Raw genomic sequence first — 23,960 nt, forward strand, 5'->3', positions numbered from 1 at the left:
AATTTTATTTATATTTTAAAATTATATAATTTTTTAAAATTTTATGATATGATCAGTTATGTATATATACTATGTAGAATTTGATTAGTTGATTATTTCATATGCTAACATATTTTTTTTATCTTTTTCATTTTTCAAAAAAAATGTTATCTTTGTTATTTTAGATATATGATGATTTTGTTTTATTAGATTTCATTCTATATAAATTATTAATTTCGAAATTATATTAAAATATTAAATTAATAATAAATATGTTTATGTATATTCGAAATATATTTGTTTACATATATTTAGTTTTGAATTTAATTATCCATTTTTTATGGTAAAAAATTATTATGATTTCCATAAATATAAATTGTTTTTATTTTTTTTTGTTTTTTTTTGCTGTCATTAATTCTGTTTGGCAACTGGTTTTATTTTAATGAAATTTATTTTTAAAATTGGGGGTGTTTGGCTTCAAGTTGTCTTTCCCAATTAATAGTATAGATCATATATATAATTATGTTTTGGTTGGAGAAATAATTAAACAAATTATATATCTTTTTTTTCCAGTTACTGTAGGTCTTTTTATGTCTCTTGACGATTTGTGACGAGCTATGGTTTGTGTCTTGCAGAAATAATATTTTGGAAATCTCATTATTCACGTGATTTTTGGGGACTTTACATTATGAATGTTCGTTCGTGCGTGGTCTCTCGATTTCAAAAAGAAATATACTTATATAAGTATAATATTTATTTTTGTTTTTCCAGGAGATATGATAAGAATTTATAAACTTTTAAAGTTGAAACGGAGGAGGCTTCCTTTAGTGTACTATTGAATCCTTTGACACGTCAAGTCAAAATCGGATCTCCAATTAGCTTTTGTCTAAAGAAATTTAGTTTGATGGTATAATTAGGCTAGGATACACTTAAGGTCAAGATTCATGCGAAAATCTAATCCCTTATTCTTCGAAGCGTTTTAAGTGATTACTTAATAGGATTAAAATAATCACCATATTAACATGTGATTAGACAAATTCAATGACAATTAATAGTCAAAATAATAAGAAATATAACTTTGAATATAAATAGTTATTGTCTTGACATAATTTTTTTTATATATATCTTTATCTCCAGGACTATCGTAGATTAGAATAAGCTTTTTTTGTATGAGTAGCAAAAGTTTGTATTTAATTGACAACTCACCTACTTAATTGAATTGATTTTTCAAATATTATCCGGTACTTTATGAAAACTCTACAATATTTTTCTATACGTCCACTTAACTATGTGACTCCCATTCTATTCTACTTTTCTTATTTTCCTAATTTAATAACATTGCTCACTTTTTTTACCAACCCAATGGCTAGCTAGCACAACTTGTATATCACAGTATACATGTAATGAAACCAAAACACACACGAATGTATTTCCATACATGTGCATGCAAATTTTCTTGTCATACGATTCTGAATATAAACAAAAATTTACATAGATGTAATATATTTCTTTAATAAGAAATCCTTCGTTGTGGTTTTTATAGAAAGCCGTCTATGGATAAAAAAGGCATAATATGAGAAAGGCAATATAGAGAAGGCAAAGCTAAACAATTTAATAACGTTTTTAAAATAAACTAAAATCATAAAACTTCAACACTAAACCTTTTCCTTTTACACGGAAAAAAAAAACAAAACACGGGAAAAAAAAAACACAAAGAAGCGAAGAAAAGTATTCTTCAACTTGGCTTATTGTGTTTGGTCTATATATATTCCATTAAACCCTCTCTTAAAACCCAACACCTTCACAAATCTCTCTCTCTCTCTCTTTCTCTTTCTCGTTTCCTCAACATGTCATCAAGCACAAGACTTTCCAACCTCGTTCATGTTTTTCTCATGCTTTCTCTCGTTTTCTCAGGTGATTTTTCTACTTCAATAGTTTTCTTGAATTCTTAAGTTATGCTTACTTTTGTATTGTTTTCTAAACATTTCGGATTCTTATGTTTGGAAATAAATGTAGGGAATATACTACAAAGAGTAACGTCTCTTGGCATCAATTACGGGCAAGTTGGGAATAATTTGCCTTCACCGGATAAAGTAATAAACCTCTTGAGATCTCTAAGGATCACCAAAACAAGAATCTACGACACCAATCCTCAAATCCTTACTTCTTTTGCCAATTCAAACATTGAGATCATCGTCACCATCGAAAATCAAGTTTTACCTATGTTACAAGATCCTCAACAAGCTCTCCAATGGGTGAATTCTCACATCAAACCTTATGTTCCGGCTACTAGGATCACCGGGATAATGGTCGGTAACGAACTTTTCACTGACGAAGACTCTAGTTTGATAGGGTAAGTTATAATCATTATTTACATTGATTTCACTTTTTTTCTAAAATAGTGATTCGTCACTTATAACAATCACATTTTAAAAGGAAATAAAAAACTTACTATATTGTTTTAAAAAGTTAAGTGTAATAGCTTTGTCCAGTAATGCTAATTTTGATGTATTCTTTTTGGCAATAGATACATGATGCCGGCTATAATCAACATACACAAAGCCTTGGTCCAATTAGGTTTAGACAGATACATTCAAGTCTCGTCTCCAAGCTCTCTTGCCGTCCTCGGCGAATCATATCCTCCATCAGCCGGAAGTTTCAAGCCGGAGGTATCCTCAGTGATGCAACAACTTCTAGCTTTCTTGGAAGCCACGAAATCTCCATATTGGATCAATGCTTACCCTTACTTTGCCTACAAAGATAACCCTAAAGAGATCCCAATCGATTACGTTCTATTCAACCGTAACGTCGGCATGACCGATCCCAACACGAGACTACACTACGACAACATGATGTATGCTCAAGTCGACGCAGTTGCTTTCGCGGCAGCGAAATTAGGGTACCGTAACATAGAAGTTAGGGTTGCGGAAACAGGGTGGCCTTCAAAAGGAGACGCCGGAGAGGTTGGAGCGTCTCCTATGAATGCTGCCACTTATAACCGGAACCTTATGATGAGGCAATTCGCCGGAGAAGGAACTCCAGCGAGACGGAGCGAAAGGCTCGACGTTTATATATTTGCCTTGTTCAATGAGGACATGAAACCAGGTCCTACTTCGGAGAAAAACTACGGTATATTCCGACCAGATGGTTCATTAGCTTACAACTTGGGATTCTCTACAATGTCAACAACAACGGCGAATTCAGAATCTGTCACTTATTCTTCCTCTGCCACTAAGGTACACTTTAGTATTCTATGGTTTATTTTTGTCAAAACTTAGAATTATTGCGGTCAAAACGAGAATAAATGTTAGTGAAAGGACCTGCATGTATAATAATAATTTAATCCTCTGTTTTTTTTTTTCTTCATTCAGGCAAAGAGGAGCTTGGAGTATTGGACAATTTTGATATTGGCGATGATTCAAGTTGTAATATCGAGACTATTTTAGAGAAAAAGAGTATCGAGAATATAATAACGCGATTGGTTTAGGATGTATGTAAACAATTTAATTATTTAAGCTTGATAAATATATAATCTCATATTCAATTCAATATTCCAAATCACGTCGGTCAATCGTTTTAAAAATTATTGTTGTCGTTAACAAGCAAATTGACATATGGATATTCTAAAATAATTAAAGAAACAAAGTTTATGTCTCAAGAAAAAAAATTGTATCGACGTCTTGTCCTACATGAAAAGATTTGAGTAACTTTGACCCTTAGACATAGAATCAATAACACAGTAGCGGTTTAGAATCAACAAATTTTTTCTTTTTCTTTTTGTCTCTAATTCAAGAAATATGAAAAAGCTATTGTTGGATTCATTTAAATATATAAACTCCAAGTTAATTAGGATGCAAATATATATGCATTGGAGTGAACGGTACGAAGAATTGGAGCTGAAGCTAAGAAGAAAAAGAAAAGCCATGAAACAAGAGCTTATGCTCACGATGCAAATCCACATGCTCATTTCCAATTCTATCGGCTAAATATACTCCCTTGCTCTTCCCGCAGAACTATGCGTTTTTGACCTTGAAATATGAGACAAATATGCTCTTTTTCTTCATTTGTAATTTTGTATTACGTTTAGTATTTACAAAAAATATATAATAATTTTGCCGCACGTAGGGTAATTTTTATTAGAATGCTAGTATTGTATTTTTGATAAAATCCTTAAATTAAACAAAGTAGATGAACAAAATAAAACATGAACATATATGCAATTGATGATAAAAAAAAAGAACATATATGCAATTTATTTTCATACATTACTAGAGTCAAAAATGCACCGATCATTCCGATATATCTATATATATATAAAGAATTGTAATAAAAGAAATGAAAATTACAAAAGGGTCATGGGAAGAAGGAACAAAATCGTTTCACGTACGGTTTGTGAAGGGATCTCTAAGGTTGTGTAGAAAGATCGCAAAAGAGAGTGGTAGCAGAGTTAGGGTTCTGGTTATGGCATGGAGATGAACCGGAAGGTGGTACGAATCCTTTGGGAAGCATAACCGAGAATGCATCCTGACGGTTTAAGCCGTTACTCCTCTTAGCCATCATCTTGAAGTAGTCACCTCGATGAAGACCACGGCGACGAAGACTATGACGATAGTAGTAGTAGTAGTGGTGATTGTAACGACGACGATGGTGGTGGTGGTCTCTTTGCACCCGCCGGTTCAAGATGAACGGTTTCGTTTTCTTGATGTAGATGAGTTGGTGCGGTGATTCGTTGCTGTTGAGATAGGTTTCTGTCTTTTGTGTAGATACTCTTGTTTCTTGATCCGGAGATGATGATGTTGATGATGGTGAGGTGAAGAAGACGAGAGTGAGAATGAGAGAGACGATGAAACTTTTAAGAAGGTTATGTTTCATCAAACCATCCATTGCTGCTGAGAAAGAGAGAGAGAGATAGAGAGAGTAGGGTTTTTGGTTTAGAGAGTAAAGATGTGACATAAATGGGAGCGAGGCAATTTTAATTATATAAATGAAGATAGATCTCGCTAAACTATCCGTTTAATTGTTCTAAAAAAATTATTAGTTAATGTAAATAATATAAAGTATCTCTTAAGAATGTAACTTATCAACTTAAAAAATAGGCTGTATTAATGAAATAACAACATTGCAACCCATTGAAAACAAATGTGAACCAATTCAGCTATCTTCTTCCTCAGATGCTTCCTTGAGCCACTGTATGAATGCCTCACATTGATTGAGATAGACTTTGTCAGATTCGTCTGCGCCTGCTTTCTCTTCCCCCCATCTCAAGATCGCATCTTCTTGCACCACGTCTTTGTCATAAAGAAAATGCACAATCTGAACAAACAAAGGGCTCAACGCTGCTGATTCCTGACACATCTCTTCGAATTTCATTATCACCTCTATCTGTTCATCAATTTGCTTTACATAGAACCCAAGAACCCCCTTGCATTTGGTGATTATACTAGTTGCGTTTCTGTACAGTTCACTAGTAGAGTTATGTTGAGTATCCATAGCCAGTCTCATCATAGAGTAGAATATTGCTCCAGCACAATCTGCAGACGCCATGTCGTATGAAAATCGGAGTGAGTTAATCAAGGGAGTTATATGGTCCACATTGTTATCCTCTTCAATGGCCCTTAAGAAGGTTTCCCTAACCTCTCTCTCGAAGTAGCCATAGTCATCATCATTAGGATCATTTGCATCAGTGTTTATGCTATCAGTATCAGATTTTAACTCTCCAGAAGGTGGGACAACACTTCCATCCTCTATGCCATCACCGTCCATGGCCTGAGCCATATCAGCAAGTTTCTCCATGGGGATTGGTACAATGGAATGCTTCCACTCCGCATCATGAACGCTGTCACATACTTTCCATATGTAACCTGCTCCATCAGGATCAAGTTCAGATGTTTTGGACTCCATTTGCAAATTATTTACACCTGACAAAAGATGTGTCGTCCCATTGCTAATGTCAGCATATTCTGATTCTTCATCGCTGTCTTCTTTAGTTGGCTGTTGTAGTAGGGAAACCTTAGAGTATGCAGGTACAACGAAGTCCTGCCCAACTACAACATTGAAAGACAAAACAACACCAGGCTGCAGAACAGCTCCTGCTCTGATTTTCACCCCATCACAGACAATGGCATTCCTTATCTCACACCCATATTCAATAGTAACATTGTTCCATATGTATGAGCCTTGTATCACCACATTGGATCCAATAGAACATCCATTCCCAATAACAGATTTACAGATTTTACTCCCATTACCAATTTTTGTGCCATATCCAATGACAGTGGAAGCTCCAATATCAGCAGAACGTGATTGAACAGCATCAGAAACCCGGTATATCCCTCGTCTACCGAGCTTTAGAGGGTGATTCCCGCTGAAGTTTATATCAGGTACGTAGGGGTATGTCCACCTCTGAATAATATCCTTGCTAACCATGTCATAGCTCCGTAAATTTTCAACCCTTGCAGCATAAAAACTCGACTGAATCTCATGAGTGAAAATCTTGTAACCCATAATATCATCAACAAGCAAACCATTAACAAAATGACGGCGAAGATGCTGATAATCAAAGTTATCCTCAAAGAGACTAAGCACCTCAGAAGAACAAATGTCAATGTAGCAATCCAGCATATCATTGCAAACTAAAACACCGGTATCCAACAATGACTTATCTAAGCAAACCTCCCCGTTGTTATCTCCCTCGTTGTAATAAAGAAGCTGTTTCGTCACAGGATCCACCGCAACAAAGAGTTGATCCGATCCTATCCCTAGCCTAGACTGCTTCTTAATAACCATAGTCATGATAGCTTTCTCATCTCTCTTCTTCCTATCCCTATGTTGCTGAATCAACTCAGCGAGGGGCATATTACTCACAGTATCACCACTAACAAGAACAAAATCACCCTGAATCTGAGACGTCTCTGTATGCTGTTGTTCATAAATGTAACGCAGAGCATCTCCAACACTGGTGGATTTGTGCGACACAATCGTTCTCACCAACGAGCACCATTGAGATTTCTTAAGGTAATCGATCAATTGCATCGAGTGAGCACAACAGAAGACGAAGATTTCCTCTATACCAGCTGATTCTAGCCATGCTAAGGTGTAATCAATCATCGGGATGTTCACAAGCGGTAACAGTACCTTTGGGCGTTCTAGGGTTAATGGACGGAATCGAGTGGTGAAGCTGTCCGCTAGAACAATGGCTTGTAACCGTTGACGACTAAGATCCTCTGAATCCTTTTGAACCCGAGCCGCGCCTTTCTTCTCAGCAGCACCCATGTCTCCTCCTCTCTCCTCTATTCACTGATGGAAATGAAAATTCTCTCAGCGTGATAAAATATTTAATACGAATATTTTAAAATAGGATGGTATCTTTGCAAGTTTATTTTGATGATTAACTTAAGCCCAGTTTCATTATTAGTAATCTAGCCGGAATAACTCATATAAGCCCAATAAGGCCCAATATTGAACCTTTATAATATACGCAAAAATGTACTGTATACGCTTCCCGCTTTACGGAAACGCTATGTAGGATTCAGAATCAGTTTTTGTTTCTTCTCCAAGTCTTCTTCAGCTACAGAGAATCGAAGATCGATGCGATACAAAGGTGTTCGATCTCAATTTGAAAGAAGTTTCGCCGGATAATTTCCAGGTTTCGTCATGGTTTCTTCATTTAGTTCTGCATTTACAGTATACTGTATTGTGAATCTAGTTTTGATTTGTTACTTAATAAGATTTTAGAGTCAAGTTTATCGATCTGGGAGATGAGATTAGCCGTATAGATCTGGGTTCATCTCTGATTTTTAGTTTCCCTTTTAGATATAATCATTAGTAGTGAACTTGAATGCCAAGTGTTTGATTATATGTCGAGTTGAAACCTCATCGATTGTGATTGGTCAAGTCAATTTCGATCAATGTTTTATTTTATTAAAATTGTTTTGATGGTGATTAGCATTGTCCAGTTAAGTAAAATGTAGAGTCTTCTTGGTGAAAAATTACATTGCCTGCAGATATAAATACATACATACTCAATGGAAAATGGCAATATTGGTTACTAATGTCACGCTAGGAGTCTATGACTTGGTACTCATTGATATAAAAATACAAATGATCACCATCTCTAATCACATATATATCGTCTATTTCTGCGTTTTCCGCATTGGTGACCTTTGTGAAGCTTCCATATCCAAATTTGTCACCTGCATTGTTTTCCAAGTTTATTTAGTGAAGCTTTTGTATTGAGAGACGTCTTGTGTTTTCTTATTGTTGTTTACTTTGCTTCCTTCTTATGTTCAGTTATGTTTTTAAAGAGCATTAATGAGTAAAAAAAATGATCTTACCTGCAAGTCTCAGCAGCTCTTCTATGGAAGCAGGTAGGATTATCAGCTTCGATGAATCTTTTCCCTGTGATTTCAAGTGGATGGTAACTCTCTTATCTTTTGGTTTTGCCGCTTCATGTTGTTTGATTGGGATGTAGGATCTGCAATATGGATATGTTTCCTGTGAATGAAATTCAAATGAGGTAAGATCTGCGTTAGAGGAAACTTTTCCATCAATTTCTTTATCTGGTTTCTCCCCTTCTTCTATCTCTATCTTATGTTCTCGATCTCTAGTCGTTTCAGTTGGGCTCGTATGTTGAAAAGCGATATTTTCTGAATCATGCAGTTGTAAATATTTGTGTCCATGTCTTTGATCACTGGCATTTCCTTCTTCTGTCTTTGGACCACCACCAAGCCATTCTTGGAGAAGTGCATCTGGTTGGTTATTTGTATCATCAATTGCTATTGATTGTTGCCCTCCAATTTTCTGCAAATTTCATTATTAATTTAACATTGTTGTGAAAAATATCTCTGACATCAATAAACTTAGTTCCATATATTGTCATCTTGCTTTCTTACCATGAAGAGGTTGTTCATTATGATACGTCCATCTTCGTTATGAGCTCGCATAGCACTCATTAGAGATGTTTTACTTATCCTTAGTATCTGAGATAGTTCGGTTGTCCTAACTGTGAAAGGTTGTGGTGTATAACATAACACACCAATCTCTCCAAAGGCATCTCCAACAACTGCCTTGCCTTGAACCTGCATAAATGTAAGGAATGTGGTTGGTTATTTCTCATTCTTCAGCTAGCAGTTAAGTTACTTTGGTGATTTATATTTGCTTTGCTTACCTGATCTTCTTCGCCAACGTAGACAGTAAAATCCTGCACAATCACCACAGGAGCGACGAGTAATTATGTTAAAAGGCTACTTACACATTCCTGTACCGTTACTGAGATTTTATTTCACTCACCACTGCTCCTGAGACTAGGATGTAAAGGTCTGTTGGAGCTTCGTTCTGTAGAATTACATCTTCTCTTGGTGGGAAATACTCGGCATCTATATCTGAAACCTTGGTCAGAAAGGAAAAGGTATATCTATTTGGTTAGTTTTATGAAAAAATATAACGGTACATAGAAAAAGAAAAGGACAAGAAGAAGTTTACAAATGAGTGTTTTACCAACTGAAATAGGAAGTTGCGAGAAACTCCTTGAAAGAGGTAGACATCCTGAACGATTTGGAAGAAGAGATAATTTGCAATGCTGGACCGAATTGCTTTCGGCAAACCATTCAAGGTTTCTTGTTGTTTCAGTCCCTCTGTTTTAAACTTTAAGCAAATATGTGATAGCATCTGGTCTTGTATGTTTGGTGGTAGTTGGTTTCTTGATGCAAACTCTGAAGCAGCTCTAACAGTATCCCTCTGTTGAATTGAAAGAAAAAGATCTATTATTAGTTTAAGTGAACAAATAAATACTTCATTTTGTTGTACTCTTCACATATATATCTAGCTTAGTGACCTTCTTTGACATATGTTAACCTATGATTATGACTAAATTTTTTTTGCAGGTTAAACTTGCAAAGACGAAAGGAAGTGATTGAACTTACAAAGGTTCTGGTGCGGCTAGTCCAGTGAACCACAAGGTTGGTCATATTACCAATCAGGTAAGATGTGAAACCCAGGTTGAAGAGCATGAAAAATACAAAAAACAACATTTCCCGGGGGTTCTCAGCATGTAAGTCTCCATATCCTGTTGTTGTTAATGTCGTAATTGACCAGTAAAGAGCAGTAACATATCTACTCCATACGCTTGCTTCCTTGAAATTTGGGTACACAGCTCCAATCCATGTTTTTGTTGGATCAGGATATTGATCTGCAATGAGGTAGTTGAAACATCCAGCACAATGTACTGCAAAAAGGGTGACCTGATATATAAAATTGTAAGTTATACCTCATCAGCCAGAAGATTTATAGATGCAAAAAAAAAGAGCTTTCTCTGTTTTTAGAACATTTTCCTCTGTTTTTGAGACTTACCGAAATGAGTTTTGTGCAACGTGTCCAGAAATAGTTGAAGCGGATATCTTTCTCAAGCCTGAAGGAAAGTAACAATGAGGGAAATATATTAATATTTGTGCTGCTTCTTTAAAATGGTGACTCTTTTAAACTTGAAAGTAAATGATTTAGTATTGGAAATGAACCTCGCAAATAGCGAGCTGACTCGTCTGAGACGCCAGAGCCTTAGCATACTAAGAACTCTGAATCCTATTTCGCTTCCATTGTAATTGAACAGAAGACTCAGTGACTGGAATGGAGCTGTTGAGCAGACATCAAAGGCGAACCAAGTAGAAAGGTACCTGAAAAGTAAGTAATTAGGAAAAACCTACTTCCTTTGAAAGCTTAAAAACCGTACCAGTGTTTTATGTACTTTTTCCTTACCTTATAGCTATTTTCTTAGGTTTGTCAACTAGAAGATAAGAGTGGCTGTCAAGATAAGCAACAAAGAAGGTGAGAATGATGTCAATGGCAAAGAAGCCATTGACAATGTTGTCAATGATGAAAAGCGCGTCTTTTTTGTAGGTGATGAAGGCAAACTCAAAAGGACAAATCCAAGCAGAGTAAATCACAAGAATGACCAGCCACATCTCCCATGCCCTGAATTCATCAGTGAGCCACAACTCAAGAAGACAACAAAGCAAAAACAGAACAGAACAGAAAAGACCAGAACGCGAAAATGTGCAAGAAAGAGTTGTGAAGAAGTACAACACCTGAAACGTGGATCGAAAGGAGAGATGATGTGTTTACGGAGCTTAGTTGATTGGTTTATTCTAGCTCCAAGAGATGGTAAGAGATCAGCAGAGAGGAAGCTGCTCTGTTTGAATGTGTCCATATTGTATTCTTCGACACAGAATCGTTTGAAGAAGTTTCTTGTGCAAGTGATTGGCATCGTTCTTGTGTTGTGGTTCAACAAAGGTTAGTTATAAATATAGTGATGAAACTTGTGACAATAGTTTCACAAGTTTAACTAACTTTTTCTTGCTTTTGTCTCTCTCTCTCTCTTACTCACGTTGCTTCTGACTTTTACAACACCAACTTGCTCTGACCCATTTCTTATCGTTTTCTGAAAAGGAGAAAGGAAAAATAAAACGAATTTTTGTTTTTGCAGGGGAAGGTTTTAACTGTTTTGCGCTTAGTGCACCATTAATGCCTGCAAAAACCCAACAAGAAGGCTCAAGAAAATGATTAAGAGGGTGAAATAAGAGAAGCTGAGTTTCACGTTTGGTAAGATGTGTTTAAGTGGCAGACATTGAGATTTTACAGCAAGCAATGCTCAGAGGTTAATGCTTTTGACAGGAAGTAAAGATATGAAATTTAGAGAGAGAGGAAGAAGAAGATGAAGAAGGACGCAATGTGGTAATGGGACTTGATGAGATTGTGACTCTGGTGGGATATCCATTTACTTAGCATTTGAGTCCAATATATATATGTACACAAATGTGTGATTTATTGGAAAATTTTGGTGATTTTATTTACAGGAATCCTGAAATGGACCAGGTAAGAGAAAAAAAAGAAAAGATGGTCAGAATAGAATTTTAAAGGGCCAAAAGGTATAAAGAAGATAAGTAAAAATTCTAGTATTCGTTAAGTATCTAACAAAAATACTTTACGGTATGCATTTTCAAAATCAAAACTCTTTGGTAAAACCAAAATGTATTGGGCGATTCAGCTACTAGAAAAAAACAATTTTTTAGATTCTTACCTGAACAGCTAGCTCATAACTCATAAGTAATGATGATACTTGGACCAATACAGGTTTCCACATTAGTTGATTTGTCCAGGTTAGTTTTCTTGTAATTATTAATTTTTTAGCGTCTTGATTTAGTGTTTTGATAATTTTCCCTGGAAAGCACATATAGACCGTTCGTTTGTCTTGATTAGAAAAGATTAAAATCTTTAATTACGCGTAAACATCTAATCAGAGGATTGACACACGAAAAAAAACATCTAATCAGAGAATCTGACACGACATGGAAAGAACAAAAATACTAATTAGATAGTTAAAGCAGACAAATAAATTCTGTTTCACACTAGAAATAATGCAAAACAGATTGAAATAGCAACAATCAGATCGTGTGTTTCAGTGATAATGTTTTCTCAACCAGGGAAATTTTCCTTGAATAAGATTTTATAGAGACTTATTATCATAGATGATGTTTCGAAACATATATCTATAAAAAAAAAAAATTCTTTTTCTTTGGAGAAATTGTTTTTAACTCCTTCCAGTTAAATTATAGTTTTAGTTGTAATAATATATACTTAGCATATGGAGTATTAAACAAATTCAAATATGGCATGATGCTAATTATTACATTCTCTCCTTTTTTTAATACTATTTTCAGTGTTGTCCTTATTAATTTTCACTATGGACAATTATGCTTGAGGGTATATTCTTGTTGTGTTTGTAATTAGTGTTTGTTTTAACTCTATAAATATTACAAGAAAATAAAGTATTCTTCGTAGTAACAATATTTCTGTGCCGAGCTTACTTTTAAACTGTAGAAATGACTTAAACAAAAACATTCAAGTGATTTTCGTTCTTCGCTTGCCATATTTGTTGTGAAGGACTAGCACATTATCGTAAACGGATATTAATCCAATATGACCAAACCAAACGGTATAAGAATCAGTTAAATCCTTGCACATGCAAAAAAGTGACATTGGGTCCAAACGATTCAATATTTTTTTGTCGTTATTTTTCAATAGGGAAACCCACAGTTTTGGACTCTGAATGATAACCCATATTAGGTGATATGCAATTTTTTTACTATGTGACTGAGAAAACCTTGATGACACTAAACTCTGATATATGCATGTTTTCTATAGCGATAGCCGGGGGATTATCTTGGTACAGATCCTCACAAATGATTCATCTGATCTGGTTATAACACACACAAGATTAAACGATAATTCTAGTTAAGTATAGGACTAGGTATGATCCAAATGACAGCTTTAGTAGTGGGTCGTCGAACATACACGGTCCGGTTTCATGCATGAAATGTCCCCATAATGCCATTTGGGCCACGTGTGTTTTACAAGTTTGGGTTAACGTAGAAACTGCTTTCTCTCCCCTTTTACAACTTTTTTCTATAGGAATATTTCTATCTTCTCTATATTAATTATAATTCAAAATATATCCATCTATGTACCCGATCTTCTTTTGTTGGATTTAGAATCTATTTATTACCTGTAATATATGTTTTCTGGTTTTCCCTTAACTATTTAAGGTTAAGCATAAGATAATTAGGGTCTTGATTAGCTTAGTAGGTTTTGCCTCACGGGATTACATTTATGTAGTTAGGTGTCATTAGAGATTGTGGTACGCACGTAGCGTCAAACCCATTCATTCCTCGTGATCACATTCACCGTCCAACAATGTGAAATTTTTTCTTGTGTGTGTATTTGTCCATGTGTTTAACTATGCATCAAGAACCGTATTAAGTCTTTGAAAACCTTTAAAATACTAAGCAACTACAAGAACACAAGTAATTGACTAGTTTTGGTGATCAAGTTATGTTTCTTTTTCTTTACCATGGAGTTGTGTTCTTCAAGTAGGAATAAACAACATTCACCACACAGTAAAATAACGTAAAAATATTATAATTGCGGATTTCGCTTTTTCATTTTTTTCCATCAATTAAGACTTCAAGTAAAAACCTAGTTAAGAGAAAAGAAATTAAGAGAGACAGAAAACTATACAAGGCAAAGACAGAATCTTGGTGGTGGATCTTACAAGATAAAGCCAACAGTTAAAGTGGTCCTTGAGGACAATGATGAAGGGTAGTGTCCTTAATTACTGCCCTTCAAAGCTTCTATGTTAGGCCTCCATATTCACGTGGTCCGTATAGTTTCTTATATGTTTGCATTGAAAAAACATGCATGAGTATTGGACAAATATAAGAATACTAACATTATTGATTTTTACAAGTTAACTTATGGTAAATAAACATACATTTTTCTTACCAAAACAGTTTGATTTTGTATACCCTATACATGCCCAAAAATTATATACGCTGACGGTATTTAAATTATGAATTGATACATTCTATATATGTTTTTGTTAGTTTTGCACACAGAAAAATGTTTTTGTTAGGTACCATAGATAAATATCATTTTTTTAACTAAAAGTGCTGACTTATTTTCTTATGTATTTTCTAGAAATGGCATTGTAGGTTACTAGGTTTTCTTAATACAATTTTAAAATTGCGATATAGAGAGATAATTACATGAGTAGATATGTATATATTATGTATCTACGTTAGGTTGCCAAAAAGAAAATTATTTTAGGTAAGTTAAAATGGAAGTTTTTCGCATTTTTCTCCGAAAATATATCCATTAAAAAAACTTATTTTTTGTAAGATTTCACCACGTTTTCTATAATGATAATAATATAAAAGATTTATAGTTATGGAGTTTTGTGAATGGTTAACAACTTAACATGCCATTTAACGTAGGAGAGCACTAAGGAGAGCATACTCGGATGCAAATCCGGCTATCACAATAGATAAAAGTAAATGAAAAAGTAGATAGGAAGGTTGGATCCGTGAAGGAAACTGGTTCACGAGTTCTCTAGCTGGTAATTTGAATGGAACAATTTGTTTCAACACAAAAGAAAATGCTTGACAGCTCGATTGCTAAATTTGGTCTAGCTTCTGAGTATTTGAATCTCTTTCTTGTTATTGTCAAAGAGACAATTGTTTACGACGGAATCACTATATTTTGTTGGAATGAGAATAAAGAAAGAAAGAAAGAAAAAAATGTTCAAAAACATCTTAGAAATGAGAACGAAACCGATCCACCACAAAAAGTTGATAGAAAGTGAATGTCATATATAGTTGATTCCCATCTTAAGATATGAAAAATTCGATAACTACATTTGCTTCACCAATACTTGTTTACTTTTCAAATATAAAATAGAGGAATAAGCTAGAAAATCATATATTCTCAAATCAATGAATTATTTTTATAATGTATGGAACAAAACTGCGTGTGTAAAGATAAATGATAAATGTGTGAATTGGGAATGTGTTAAATAGTTTATACTAGATCAGAAACATTAGGGACTGACAATGTGGTGTAATTTGTGGGTCTCAAAGATTTTGTTTTAATCTAAAACCCATATTTTAAAATCAATGTTGAACTAAAAGTGTGATAACATTATGTAATCATGGTGACCAATTCTTACTCATATTTTTTTATCTATATATTTTCAAAGAATATTATGTAAAGATGGAAATACAAAATGGTTGAGTGCAAAAAAGGTATTAGAAAGTGAAGATCAAAATTGATTCTAGTAGTTTGTAGGCTAAAAAGACAATAAAAAAGAAGTTGACTCTTGGAATTCAACAAAAACTGTGACTTGACACAGTATATTGATTAGCTCGAATATTTTCTAGTAATAATATTATATTTATATTGAGGTAATGAGAAATGTGTGTATGGTGTATATTTTGGTTTTGTTCTCCTTATCATCAAAGTTCTTTACGCCATAGTTGCGGAAGATCTTAATATATGCCATTTCCATAAGTGGTTATCATTAAAAAGTGTGTATCGTGTACATATCATATAAATTAATACAAATTTTGTTCTTTTCTAATGAAGTTGGACGAGGCATAATTCTTCTTCTTCTTTTTCGGATTCCTCATGAGAATACTTCTAGTTAATTAATATACCAATATTGATATTCAAGCAACCCATATATTTAAAAGTTATCTTCCGGAAACATGTATATAGTAATATGAAAATTCGTCTTTATAATTGTTTTTGCCTTTTTCTTGAATTTTTTTTTTTCGTTTAATAATTGTACTAACTCGTACATGATAGATAGAATCCACTGAACTCTTCTAGATTCATAACACATGTTCTTCGTGTCCTGCACAACAACAACAAAATAAATACAACTACTGTATTAAGTACGGCTACCCTTCCCCATCCATATACTATGGGTTCTCAATACTATGGGTTCATTTAGGTTTTAAGCTGTAACTATTTTTATAAAAAGTTTAGTATATACTTGTTGTGTATTATAAATATATATATACTATGCATATAATTAAACAATGCCTATAATATACGTAAACGATACTATAATCTCCGGATGTGACTCTTTTACCAAGAAAACATTCATGCGTTATTGTAAGTTGATTTGACTTTTCCTAGGTAACAAAAGTAACCATAGATACCTATAACATACGTAAACAATACTTGTATTATCACCACCGTATGATTTAAACCCGCGTGCAGTGACTCCAACTTGCAGGGCAATGGAGTCTCCATCAAACTATTACACACATAATCTCGTAAGAATACATATGTCAAAATATTTATTGTTTGACTAACCACTATCCAAAGACCTAGCTCATTTTCTCTTTCTGCGATTTATACGATATAAAGTTATCAAATAAGTAGCTAATTATGATCTGTTTCATTTTTTTGTGTTGCTTATGTATGTATAAACTTCTATGCCAATTCATTTAACTCGCTGTTTTTTTATTAAAAAGAAAGAAAAAACAGACTTAAGTCGCTGCTTCATATGAGTGAGTTCTTGGTCAGTGAGATTATACATTTTTCGTCAGCTATCGTTTATATTTTCGTTTTCTCATGATGATGGCCTTTTTTGGCCCTGACTTCCATGTGTCTCCAACATGAGATGTAAGAAGTGGAGGTTTTGGATTTTGGTCAAATCTGCCATTTGACAATGGGAAGACCAAAATCAAGGAGCATATCCCTAAAATTTTGAGAGTGATAGAGAAAAAGTATATATGAGCATTGAGAAGTCTCTCACTATCAAAAAATCCTTAATGATTTTGCAAAATCCTTTGGACCTACCAACTATTGTAAGGGCACCAAAATTATCAACTTTTTTGGGTACTAGCGTCTTGCATTCATCTTCAATAATTATCAAACTGAGTAGTTTTTAGTTATCAACTCATACAATAAGAATTTAATAGAATTGATATGGTTTTGTAGTACTTATATATATTTTTTTTTCAAATTATTATAATAGTTTTTAAAAAAATCAATGCCCTAAAAATTTGGTTTGTTAAGCGGTCTTTTTTTTTTTTTTTTTGTAAACCACTGTCATAAAACAGAAACAGAGTCTCAAACCTCAAAACCAGACAAGAGAAGACCCGCTTTTGCTATTGCATTAGTTAAAAAATGGTTTGTTAAGCGGTTAAAAGTTGTAATTTTGATCAAATTGGCTTTTTTTTTTTGTCAACATCGGCTACATTATTTATCGGCCAACAATTATTCATCACTTTCTTTGGTCTAACGACGACCTGTTGATTTTAAGGATTGCTTAATATATTTATAAATACTAATTTCTTATTCTAATGAAAATACTAAATGACAATGAAAACATTCAAATGAACAGAGTGAACATTATAAAGTTTAGGCGTAACATGAATCCAACCCCACTAAAGTTTTATTATAGAGTAAAAATAATTTTCTAATTTTACTATTTATCACAGTCTATATAGTGAAAGAGGTGTGATTAGTCTTTAGTTACGTTGAAAACAATATTATACCAATTCATATTCTCAGATAATCAACATATGATTATCAGATTTCTTTCTTTTTTTTGGTTTAACTTATCTAGTTGCATACTACAGTATCATTTGTGCATTATAATATGAATAAAAAACAATATGAATATGAATATATATTAATTGGTTTTGACTTTTGACTGATTAGTTAGCCAATGTTATATATATCGACATATTTCTAGAGACTAAAAGGGCATCAATCAATGACACAATAACAATCCTGATAATGCAAAGCTGTGGATTATCCTCTACATGCACAAGTATGAGAATTTGTACTTGACATAGACCGCACTCGCTCGCATATGTAACAATCAAATTGCATTCACTAATTTAGACCATACTGATTCATATTCTCATATATAACAATCAAATTAAAATATGATAATAATTATTTTTTACCTATCCGTTTGCATATTATAGTATCATTTGTTCATTATAATATAAATATTAATTGTTTTGATTGGTTTAACTGATTGAATAGCCAATGTTATATCGACATATGTCTAAAGACTAAAAGAGTATCAATCAATGACACAATAACAATCCTGATCATGCAATGCAGTGGATTATCTTCTACATGCACGAGTATAAGAATTTGTACTTGACATAGACCGCACTCGCTCGCATACAAATTGTGAGAGCAAATGTTCCATTAATAGGTCGAGGACCAATGGCAATGGGGACCCAAAAAAGCTCAGCCAATTGAATCTCAAGATAGCGAAATGAAGTTGCAGTTGCAAATGCTTCTTATTATATAATTGAGTATGCCCTTTATTTTATGCTGTTATTTTCTTTTAAGAAATTGTGTGGCCAATTCATTAGAAACAACACTTACTTTTTCAATGAGGCAAATTTAACTTTCCCTTATTGTTCCACATTGTTGGCTATAGCAGCTAGTGGTGTCCAAATATGAACTCATTATCCAATCCTCTCCTTTTTAATTTTAGCACGTGTACGTAAGAGTAGGATTTTTATTTGAATTGAAACTTATGGCTATAATGCATCGGGCCGTTTCTCGTAGACATTCATAAGTATTAATCAACGTACGTAATTGTTGTTTTCAGTAGCTAGGCGCACCTATTAAAGTTGTTTGGGTTCGGACAATATCAATTAATTATATTTTGGGTAGAACTGATTAAGTTGTACTTCCTAAACTGCATCTACATATAAACTAGGACAAAACTGATTAAGTTGTACTTTCTAAGCAATAATGATTTTAATATACATGTGCGGTACTTGATAAGACTCATGCGCATGTAATTGTCGAATGATGACATGCTTGACGACTCGTTCGTTTCTATGTTAATTTTTTTTCTTTTCGTAAGTCATATCAATTAAACATGTGATCGGTTTGATTCTTAGAGAACACAATGGGAGCTCATGTGAATGCGAAGTGGTGTTGGTGCGTCAAATTCTTGAGATTATATGAAATGGATCGACAAACTCAAAATGGTGATCTCATGATCACACATAATTTTGTTTGTATGGCATTGTAATTTAATTGTCGGTATGAAACAAACAAATAATCTTTAGCTATTATGTATATATGATTTATGATTTTACGATTATTATATATATTTTGCGATTACATTTTTCATCAAATATGGGTTTACAAAAGTGTGTAAATTAAATTAAATAGTAATATTTTTCAGAGATATAGAGATAAATATATAGAGCCATGTGATTGCAAAATGGTGTGTATCCAAGTTTTGAAGGGGACCAAAGTGTTCGATTGCATCCATCATTACTGTTTCCATCTTCTGTCTCCAACCTCCCAAACTTGATAACCTCATTTTTGTGTAAAAGGGTAAAATTATGATGAGGGTTCAGACGAATGGAATAATTAAGTTTCATAGTTTAAACCATAGACTAATTATGGAATTTTCATGTCATGTGACTTATGCATTACAAATAATCTAGTCGTAAGTGATCAACAAGTATTGACATAACATTGAAACGTTAATGTTTGTTCGCATGGTTTAACAAGTTACTTAAATTTGGTAAATATGTAGCTAATTAACTAAAATGATGTTAGTCCAATATTTAATCATTGTCATAAATTTAACTACTATAGCTTTGTTTTTTATTTTAGCTAATACTATCATTTTTTGCATGATGATGATTGTAAGAGAATTTATCCCACAAATCAATCAAAACATAGTAAACACGCAATCACTAAAAGCTATATAGCTAGTGTGTTTTTGTCTGTTTCTTCACAAATGGTTTTGCAGACAAAAACAAAGATTCATTGTCATTTCTCCAACTGCAAATCCTTCTTTTGGTTGTCAACTCCAACTACACAAATCCTCAAAAGCCCACTGTTCTATAAGTATCTTCTATTCTTCTTTTTTCTTTTCTTTTTTTATTAAGTGTTTTTTCCTTTTAAGTTTCGACCAATTATTTTTCTCCCCAGCCTGCCTAGGCCCTGGCTAGAGTGAATATATGTGCCTAGTTAGTAGTCCATTTGCTTGAAATGGGATCTTACGTATAACAAAAAACAAAATGGGATCTTACATATTCAAATTCCTCAAAAAGTCATATGTTCATTAATGAAAGCTAATTTTTGCTTGACTGCATTACGAAAGGGTAAATATTTGCTTGACCCACATAAAAAACGCAATTTAAAGTTTTTTTCAATCTTTCGAATAAGTTTTTACATTTAGTTTGTTATTATCAATCAAACTCAAACCAGTTTTTACGAACCCTAAATAATTCTTCAAGAGACTGAATACATCTAATCCGCAGACGTGTACGCTTTTACTTGCTTAGTTGCTTATATTCTCTACCCTAATCAATATACTAGTGGAGATAACAACATAACTCTCCATCCATGAAGTCTTACCTCACTACTTGGTTCGCATATTCACTTGGTATAGCCATAGATACACGCTTCAATTGCGAGTTTTATTTGATCGTTACCACTAACTTGAACTCAGTTGTTTTTGTAAACTGAGAAAAAAAATATAGTATATTAGGATACTTGGTACTTGGTTTATTCTGGTTATTGATTTCAGAATAGATTTTCGGTTTAAATGTTGGTTCAATATTGTAAACACTAATTAGCATATATAAGCTAATTAGTTAGATCGTTAACGTTAATAGTTTTGTAACAACTGTTTCACATTGATGAAAGGTGTTCTTCTCTATCATCACTCGTCTTCTCTGATCAATCTTTTCGGTGAATAGTTTTAATATAGTAGGTGTATAGTTCTTATCACTTCTAGTATTAGCCAAAAAGAAAAATAAATGTAGAGGCAAAAAAAAATAGAATTAAAAGGGTCGGTGAAAGTTGTGTTTGATATAGTATATTTATGTATATGTTGTGACCGTTGATGTTGTGGCGAAGAAAAAATGAAATGGGCCTCGCGAATTGGACATTGGACTAAGGACCAATCTTACCAAAATGTTCGATACTTTACTTCTATTTTACAACTTTGTAGCACAATACACCAACTGATGCATTCTTTTCATTTTCAATCAAACCGATCAGCCAAGACTCAAACTCTCCACATCATACGAATACTAGTTCAAGCTAAATCTCTCTCCAAGTCGAAATGTATCTACTCCATTTATTGGGCCCAGAATTATGGGCTTAAACCAATTTGGTTTTATTTGTTGTTAGATGGACCATGGATGGAAATGTAATGGAATTGAATCGACCAACCAGCTTTCCTTTTTCTTCCGTCTAATTCTAAATCTTCACTTACATACGACTTTGAAGTTTGAATAATTATTTACCATAAATAATATATAATATGCCATTTTTAGAATTACATTTTATTTTCACTATTTGTAATATGATCATCATCGTCAAGTATTAAATTTGAACATACTAGGTTTGGCGCAAGAACACAATATATTATAGGTTTAGTTATAATACAAAGTACGTACAGCGGTAATTAAAGCCCACCTACTTATTCTTTTGATCCTTATTTATGCATTAATTAAGTAAGCTGCTAATATCTCTTTTTCCTTCTTCTAGTCTTATGATCATATTATGCATGTATCACGTATGATGGTGTTAAGGTAATATATCAAGAAAGCTTCTTTTAACGGTGTTGGCTCCTCTCTCTACGACCTGGTGATCCACCACCATTCCCACCGCCTGAGCCACCACCTTCGCCAGCGTAACCAGTCCCACTTCCTTGGCCAGAACCACCGTCTATGGCTCCTCCTCCTCCGGAGCCAGACCCAAATCCAGTTCCTGAACCCGAACCCGAACCAAACCCGAATCCACCCCCTTTTCCTCCTCCTTCTGGTGACGAACCAGAACCAGAACCATAGCCATAACCACCTCCTGGAGTTGAACCCCATCCCCAACTGTATCCCCAATTAGGTCCATGAGCCGAGCCGCTTGAACCACTAGAACCTCCGGTTGGACTACTAGGTGTAGCGGCTACATTAGCAGGTGGTCCAGACTCTCCTCCTCCATGGACAAACGAGAAGGCTAAGAGTAGAGACATTATTGCCATCAAAGCATTGAACTCACCCTTCATTTTCCTCATGAAAGTAAAATATCAGTTTTAGCTCTTTCTCTGTGGCTAATCCCGTTAGGACTTTATTTATATACGCAATAACACAAGAACACGCGTTAGACACGTCTTACAACTATTATTACTATGTGAAAAAAATCTATAAGAAAATGCAGAAAAGAAAATAAAAAAAAACTTATAAGCAAAAAGGAGATGAAGTTAGTGACATCCGTGAGATGTCTCTCTTTTCAGACATGTGAGAATCCGATTTTAGGGTTAGAATTAAAATGTCGGTTACTGTGATATCTTTTTCTAAATAAGAGGCTTATATAGTAATGAGTCACACCACTCATGCTTTGTGCTATTTTTGTTATTACTTCCACTAACTCTTTGAATATTATTATTTTTTGTTCTCTTTCCTTATTTGGGTCAAACTAATATCTATTCTTCATATCATTATTTCAATGGTAAAATGTCATAACAATGTTATAGTATATGTGAAACGGTTCCCGTATAACTTATGTAACGTAATGTTTTCGAGAAATCGTTTCTATGCGTTTATGCTTTGGTAGTCTTTAATGAGTATTCTTCTGATCAGTTTATGTTGAAAAAATAATTATACAACTTGAAAGGAAACATTTCTCGTGACTTGTTGACAAATGGCAGCTAAGCTCACATTCTATAAAAATAGATGTCGCGATCAATCTAGAGATGATCCACTGAGACTGATAGAGTAATTGAATGATGTTGTTGGCAGTTAAGATAATTCCTACCTCGAAGACTTTTTGTTCATGTGTTTCTTGGGGGTCATGTGACTATGATATATGCTTTCTTGATATAGTTTTTAAAGAAAGATTTTAAGAATTCTATATAATATGCATTTTCCATATATTCTCCGAGAGGAAACCATTAGCTCCTTCTAGTGTAGATCGAAGCACCTAGATTTGAAAAATAAGTTAGTGGCTAAAAAGCGTTTTCAAGTTTAAAGGAATTGATTATAATTAATGAGATATTTTCCCCATGTTCTGAAACATGTCTATATCAACCTTATATACTTCCATTAATAGAACTCAAAATAGTTGGATGTAACAACTAACTAAAGAAATATCTATATGGAGTTAAAGATGCACCTAGACAATAAATCATAATTATGATCCATATGTTTAGGTAAAGAGGTCTATATACCGTCGTAAATAGATGACATGACATGTTAGTAACTTCAATATGCATCACATAAACTAACATACCGTCTAAGAAGCATTATTCATACACTTGATAATTGTGTATGGAGAAATTTGAAATACTAAAAACAAACAACATATCAAGTTGCTTGTATATTTTCTCATCAGTTGGTGTTAATTTTCTGCGTTGCATGTATATTAAGTCTCCATCATATAGCTATAGCATCCCTAACCGGTTCAATTGTCCTCAATTCAAACCTTCATCAGTTTTGTTAAGCTAGGCATGCGGTCTTAGTCCAAACTGATCGGTCCGAACCAAAACAATCCTGACTATCTAAGTTTTCGATTCAAAGTCGGTTTAACAATTGGGTCGGGTCGGCAGAAATTTGACCCGAATACTAAACCAAAATTAT

The 23,960-nt window shown here is 33.7% G+C and overlaps 5 protein-coding genes and 3 long non-coding RNA genes across 8 annotated transcripts; 4 read left to right on the forward strand and 4 right to left on the reverse strand.

The window, feature by feature from the left end:
* Positions 1–1,789: 1,789 nt before the first annotated feature.
* Positions 1,790–3,537, forward strand: LOC17880790 (glucan endo-1,3-beta-glucosidase 14). The gene is made up of 4 exons (XM_006282583.2): positions 1,790–1,893; positions 1,996–2,332; positions 2,507–3,215; positions 3,351–3,537. The coding sequence occupies exons 1-4, from the start codon at positions 1,827–1,829 to the stop codon at positions 3,423–3,425; spliced, it is 1,188 nt and encodes a 395-aa protein (XP_006282645.1). The 5' UTR covers positions 1,790–1,826; the 3' UTR covers positions 3,426–3,537.
* Positions 3,538–4,383: 846 nt separating this feature from the next.
* Positions 4,384–4,863, reverse strand: LOC111829322. The gene has a single exon (XM_023778083.1). It carries the CDS (start codon positions 4,861–4,863, stop codon positions 4,384–4,386), a length of 480 nt encoding a protein of 159 aa, XP_023633851.1.
* A 97-nt stretch (positions 4,864–4,960) lies between these two features.
* LOC17877712 (translation initiation factor eIF-2B subunit epsilon) lies at positions 4,961–7,272 on the reverse strand. Its single transcript, XM_006282390.2, has one exon. It carries the CDS (start codon positions 7,249–7,251, stop codon positions 5,131–5,133), a length of 2,121 nt encoding a protein of 706 aa, XP_006282452.1. The 5' UTR covers positions 7,252–7,272; the 3' UTR covers positions 4,961–5,130.
* Positions 7,273–7,500: 228 nt separating this feature from the next.
* On the forward strand, positions 7,501–9,258 carry LOC111829620. The gene is made up of 6 exons (XR_002833000.1): positions 7,501–7,624; positions 8,269–8,345; positions 8,450–8,494; positions 8,638–8,729; positions 8,990–9,066; positions 9,168–9,258. It is a non-coding gene; the product is annotated as an uncharacterized LOC111829620 (long non-coding RNA).
* On the reverse strand, positions 7,878–11,261 carry LOC17877742 (potassium channel KAT2). Its single transcript, XM_006283174.2, has 11 exons — positions 11,058–11,261; positions 10,729–10,944; positions 10,491–10,646; positions 10,327–10,384; positions 9,900–10,217; positions 9,475–9,714; positions 9,268–9,366; positions 9,146–9,178; positions 8,871–9,056; positions 8,313–8,778; positions 7,878–8,171 (listed from the first exon to the last, which is right to left on the reverse strand). Exons 1-11 carry the CDS (start codon positions 11,234–11,236, stop codon positions 8,038–8,040), a joined length of 2,085 nt encoding a protein of 694 aa, XP_006283236.1. The 5' UTR covers positions 11,237–11,261; the 3' UTR covers positions 7,878–8,037.
* LOC111829618 lies at positions 9,930–10,963 on the forward strand. Its single transcript, XR_002832998.1, has 6 exons — positions 9,930–10,027; positions 10,157–10,232; positions 10,355–10,442; positions 10,583–10,653; positions 10,748–10,797; positions 10,870–10,963. It is a non-coding gene; the product is annotated as an uncharacterized LOC111829618 (long non-coding RNA).
* LOC111829619 lies at positions 11,171–12,044 on the forward strand. Its single transcript, XR_002832999.1, has 4 exons — positions 11,171–11,262; positions 11,456–11,571; positions 11,644–11,733; positions 11,826–12,044. It is a non-coding gene; the product is annotated as an uncharacterized LOC111829619 (long non-coding RNA).
* A 9,639-nt stretch (positions 12,045–21,683) lies between these two features.
* Positions 21,684–22,426, reverse strand: LOC17878584. Its single transcript, XM_023779051.1, is given in 1 exon segment — positions 21,684–22,426. A coding segment is annotated over 1 exon segment (492 nt). The 5' UTR covers positions 22,327–22,426; the 3' UTR covers positions 21,684–21,834.
* Between the last annotated feature and the right edge of the window lie 1,534 nt (positions 22,427–23,960).

Source organism: Capsella rubella, unplaced genomic scaffold (genome assembly GCF_000375325.1).
Source record: "Capsella rubella cultivar Monte Gargano unplaced genomic scaffold, Caprub1_0 scaffold_7, whole genome shotgun sequence".
NCBI lineage: Eukaryota > Viridiplantae > Streptophyta > Magnoliopsida > Brassicales > Brassicaceae > Capsella > Capsella rubella.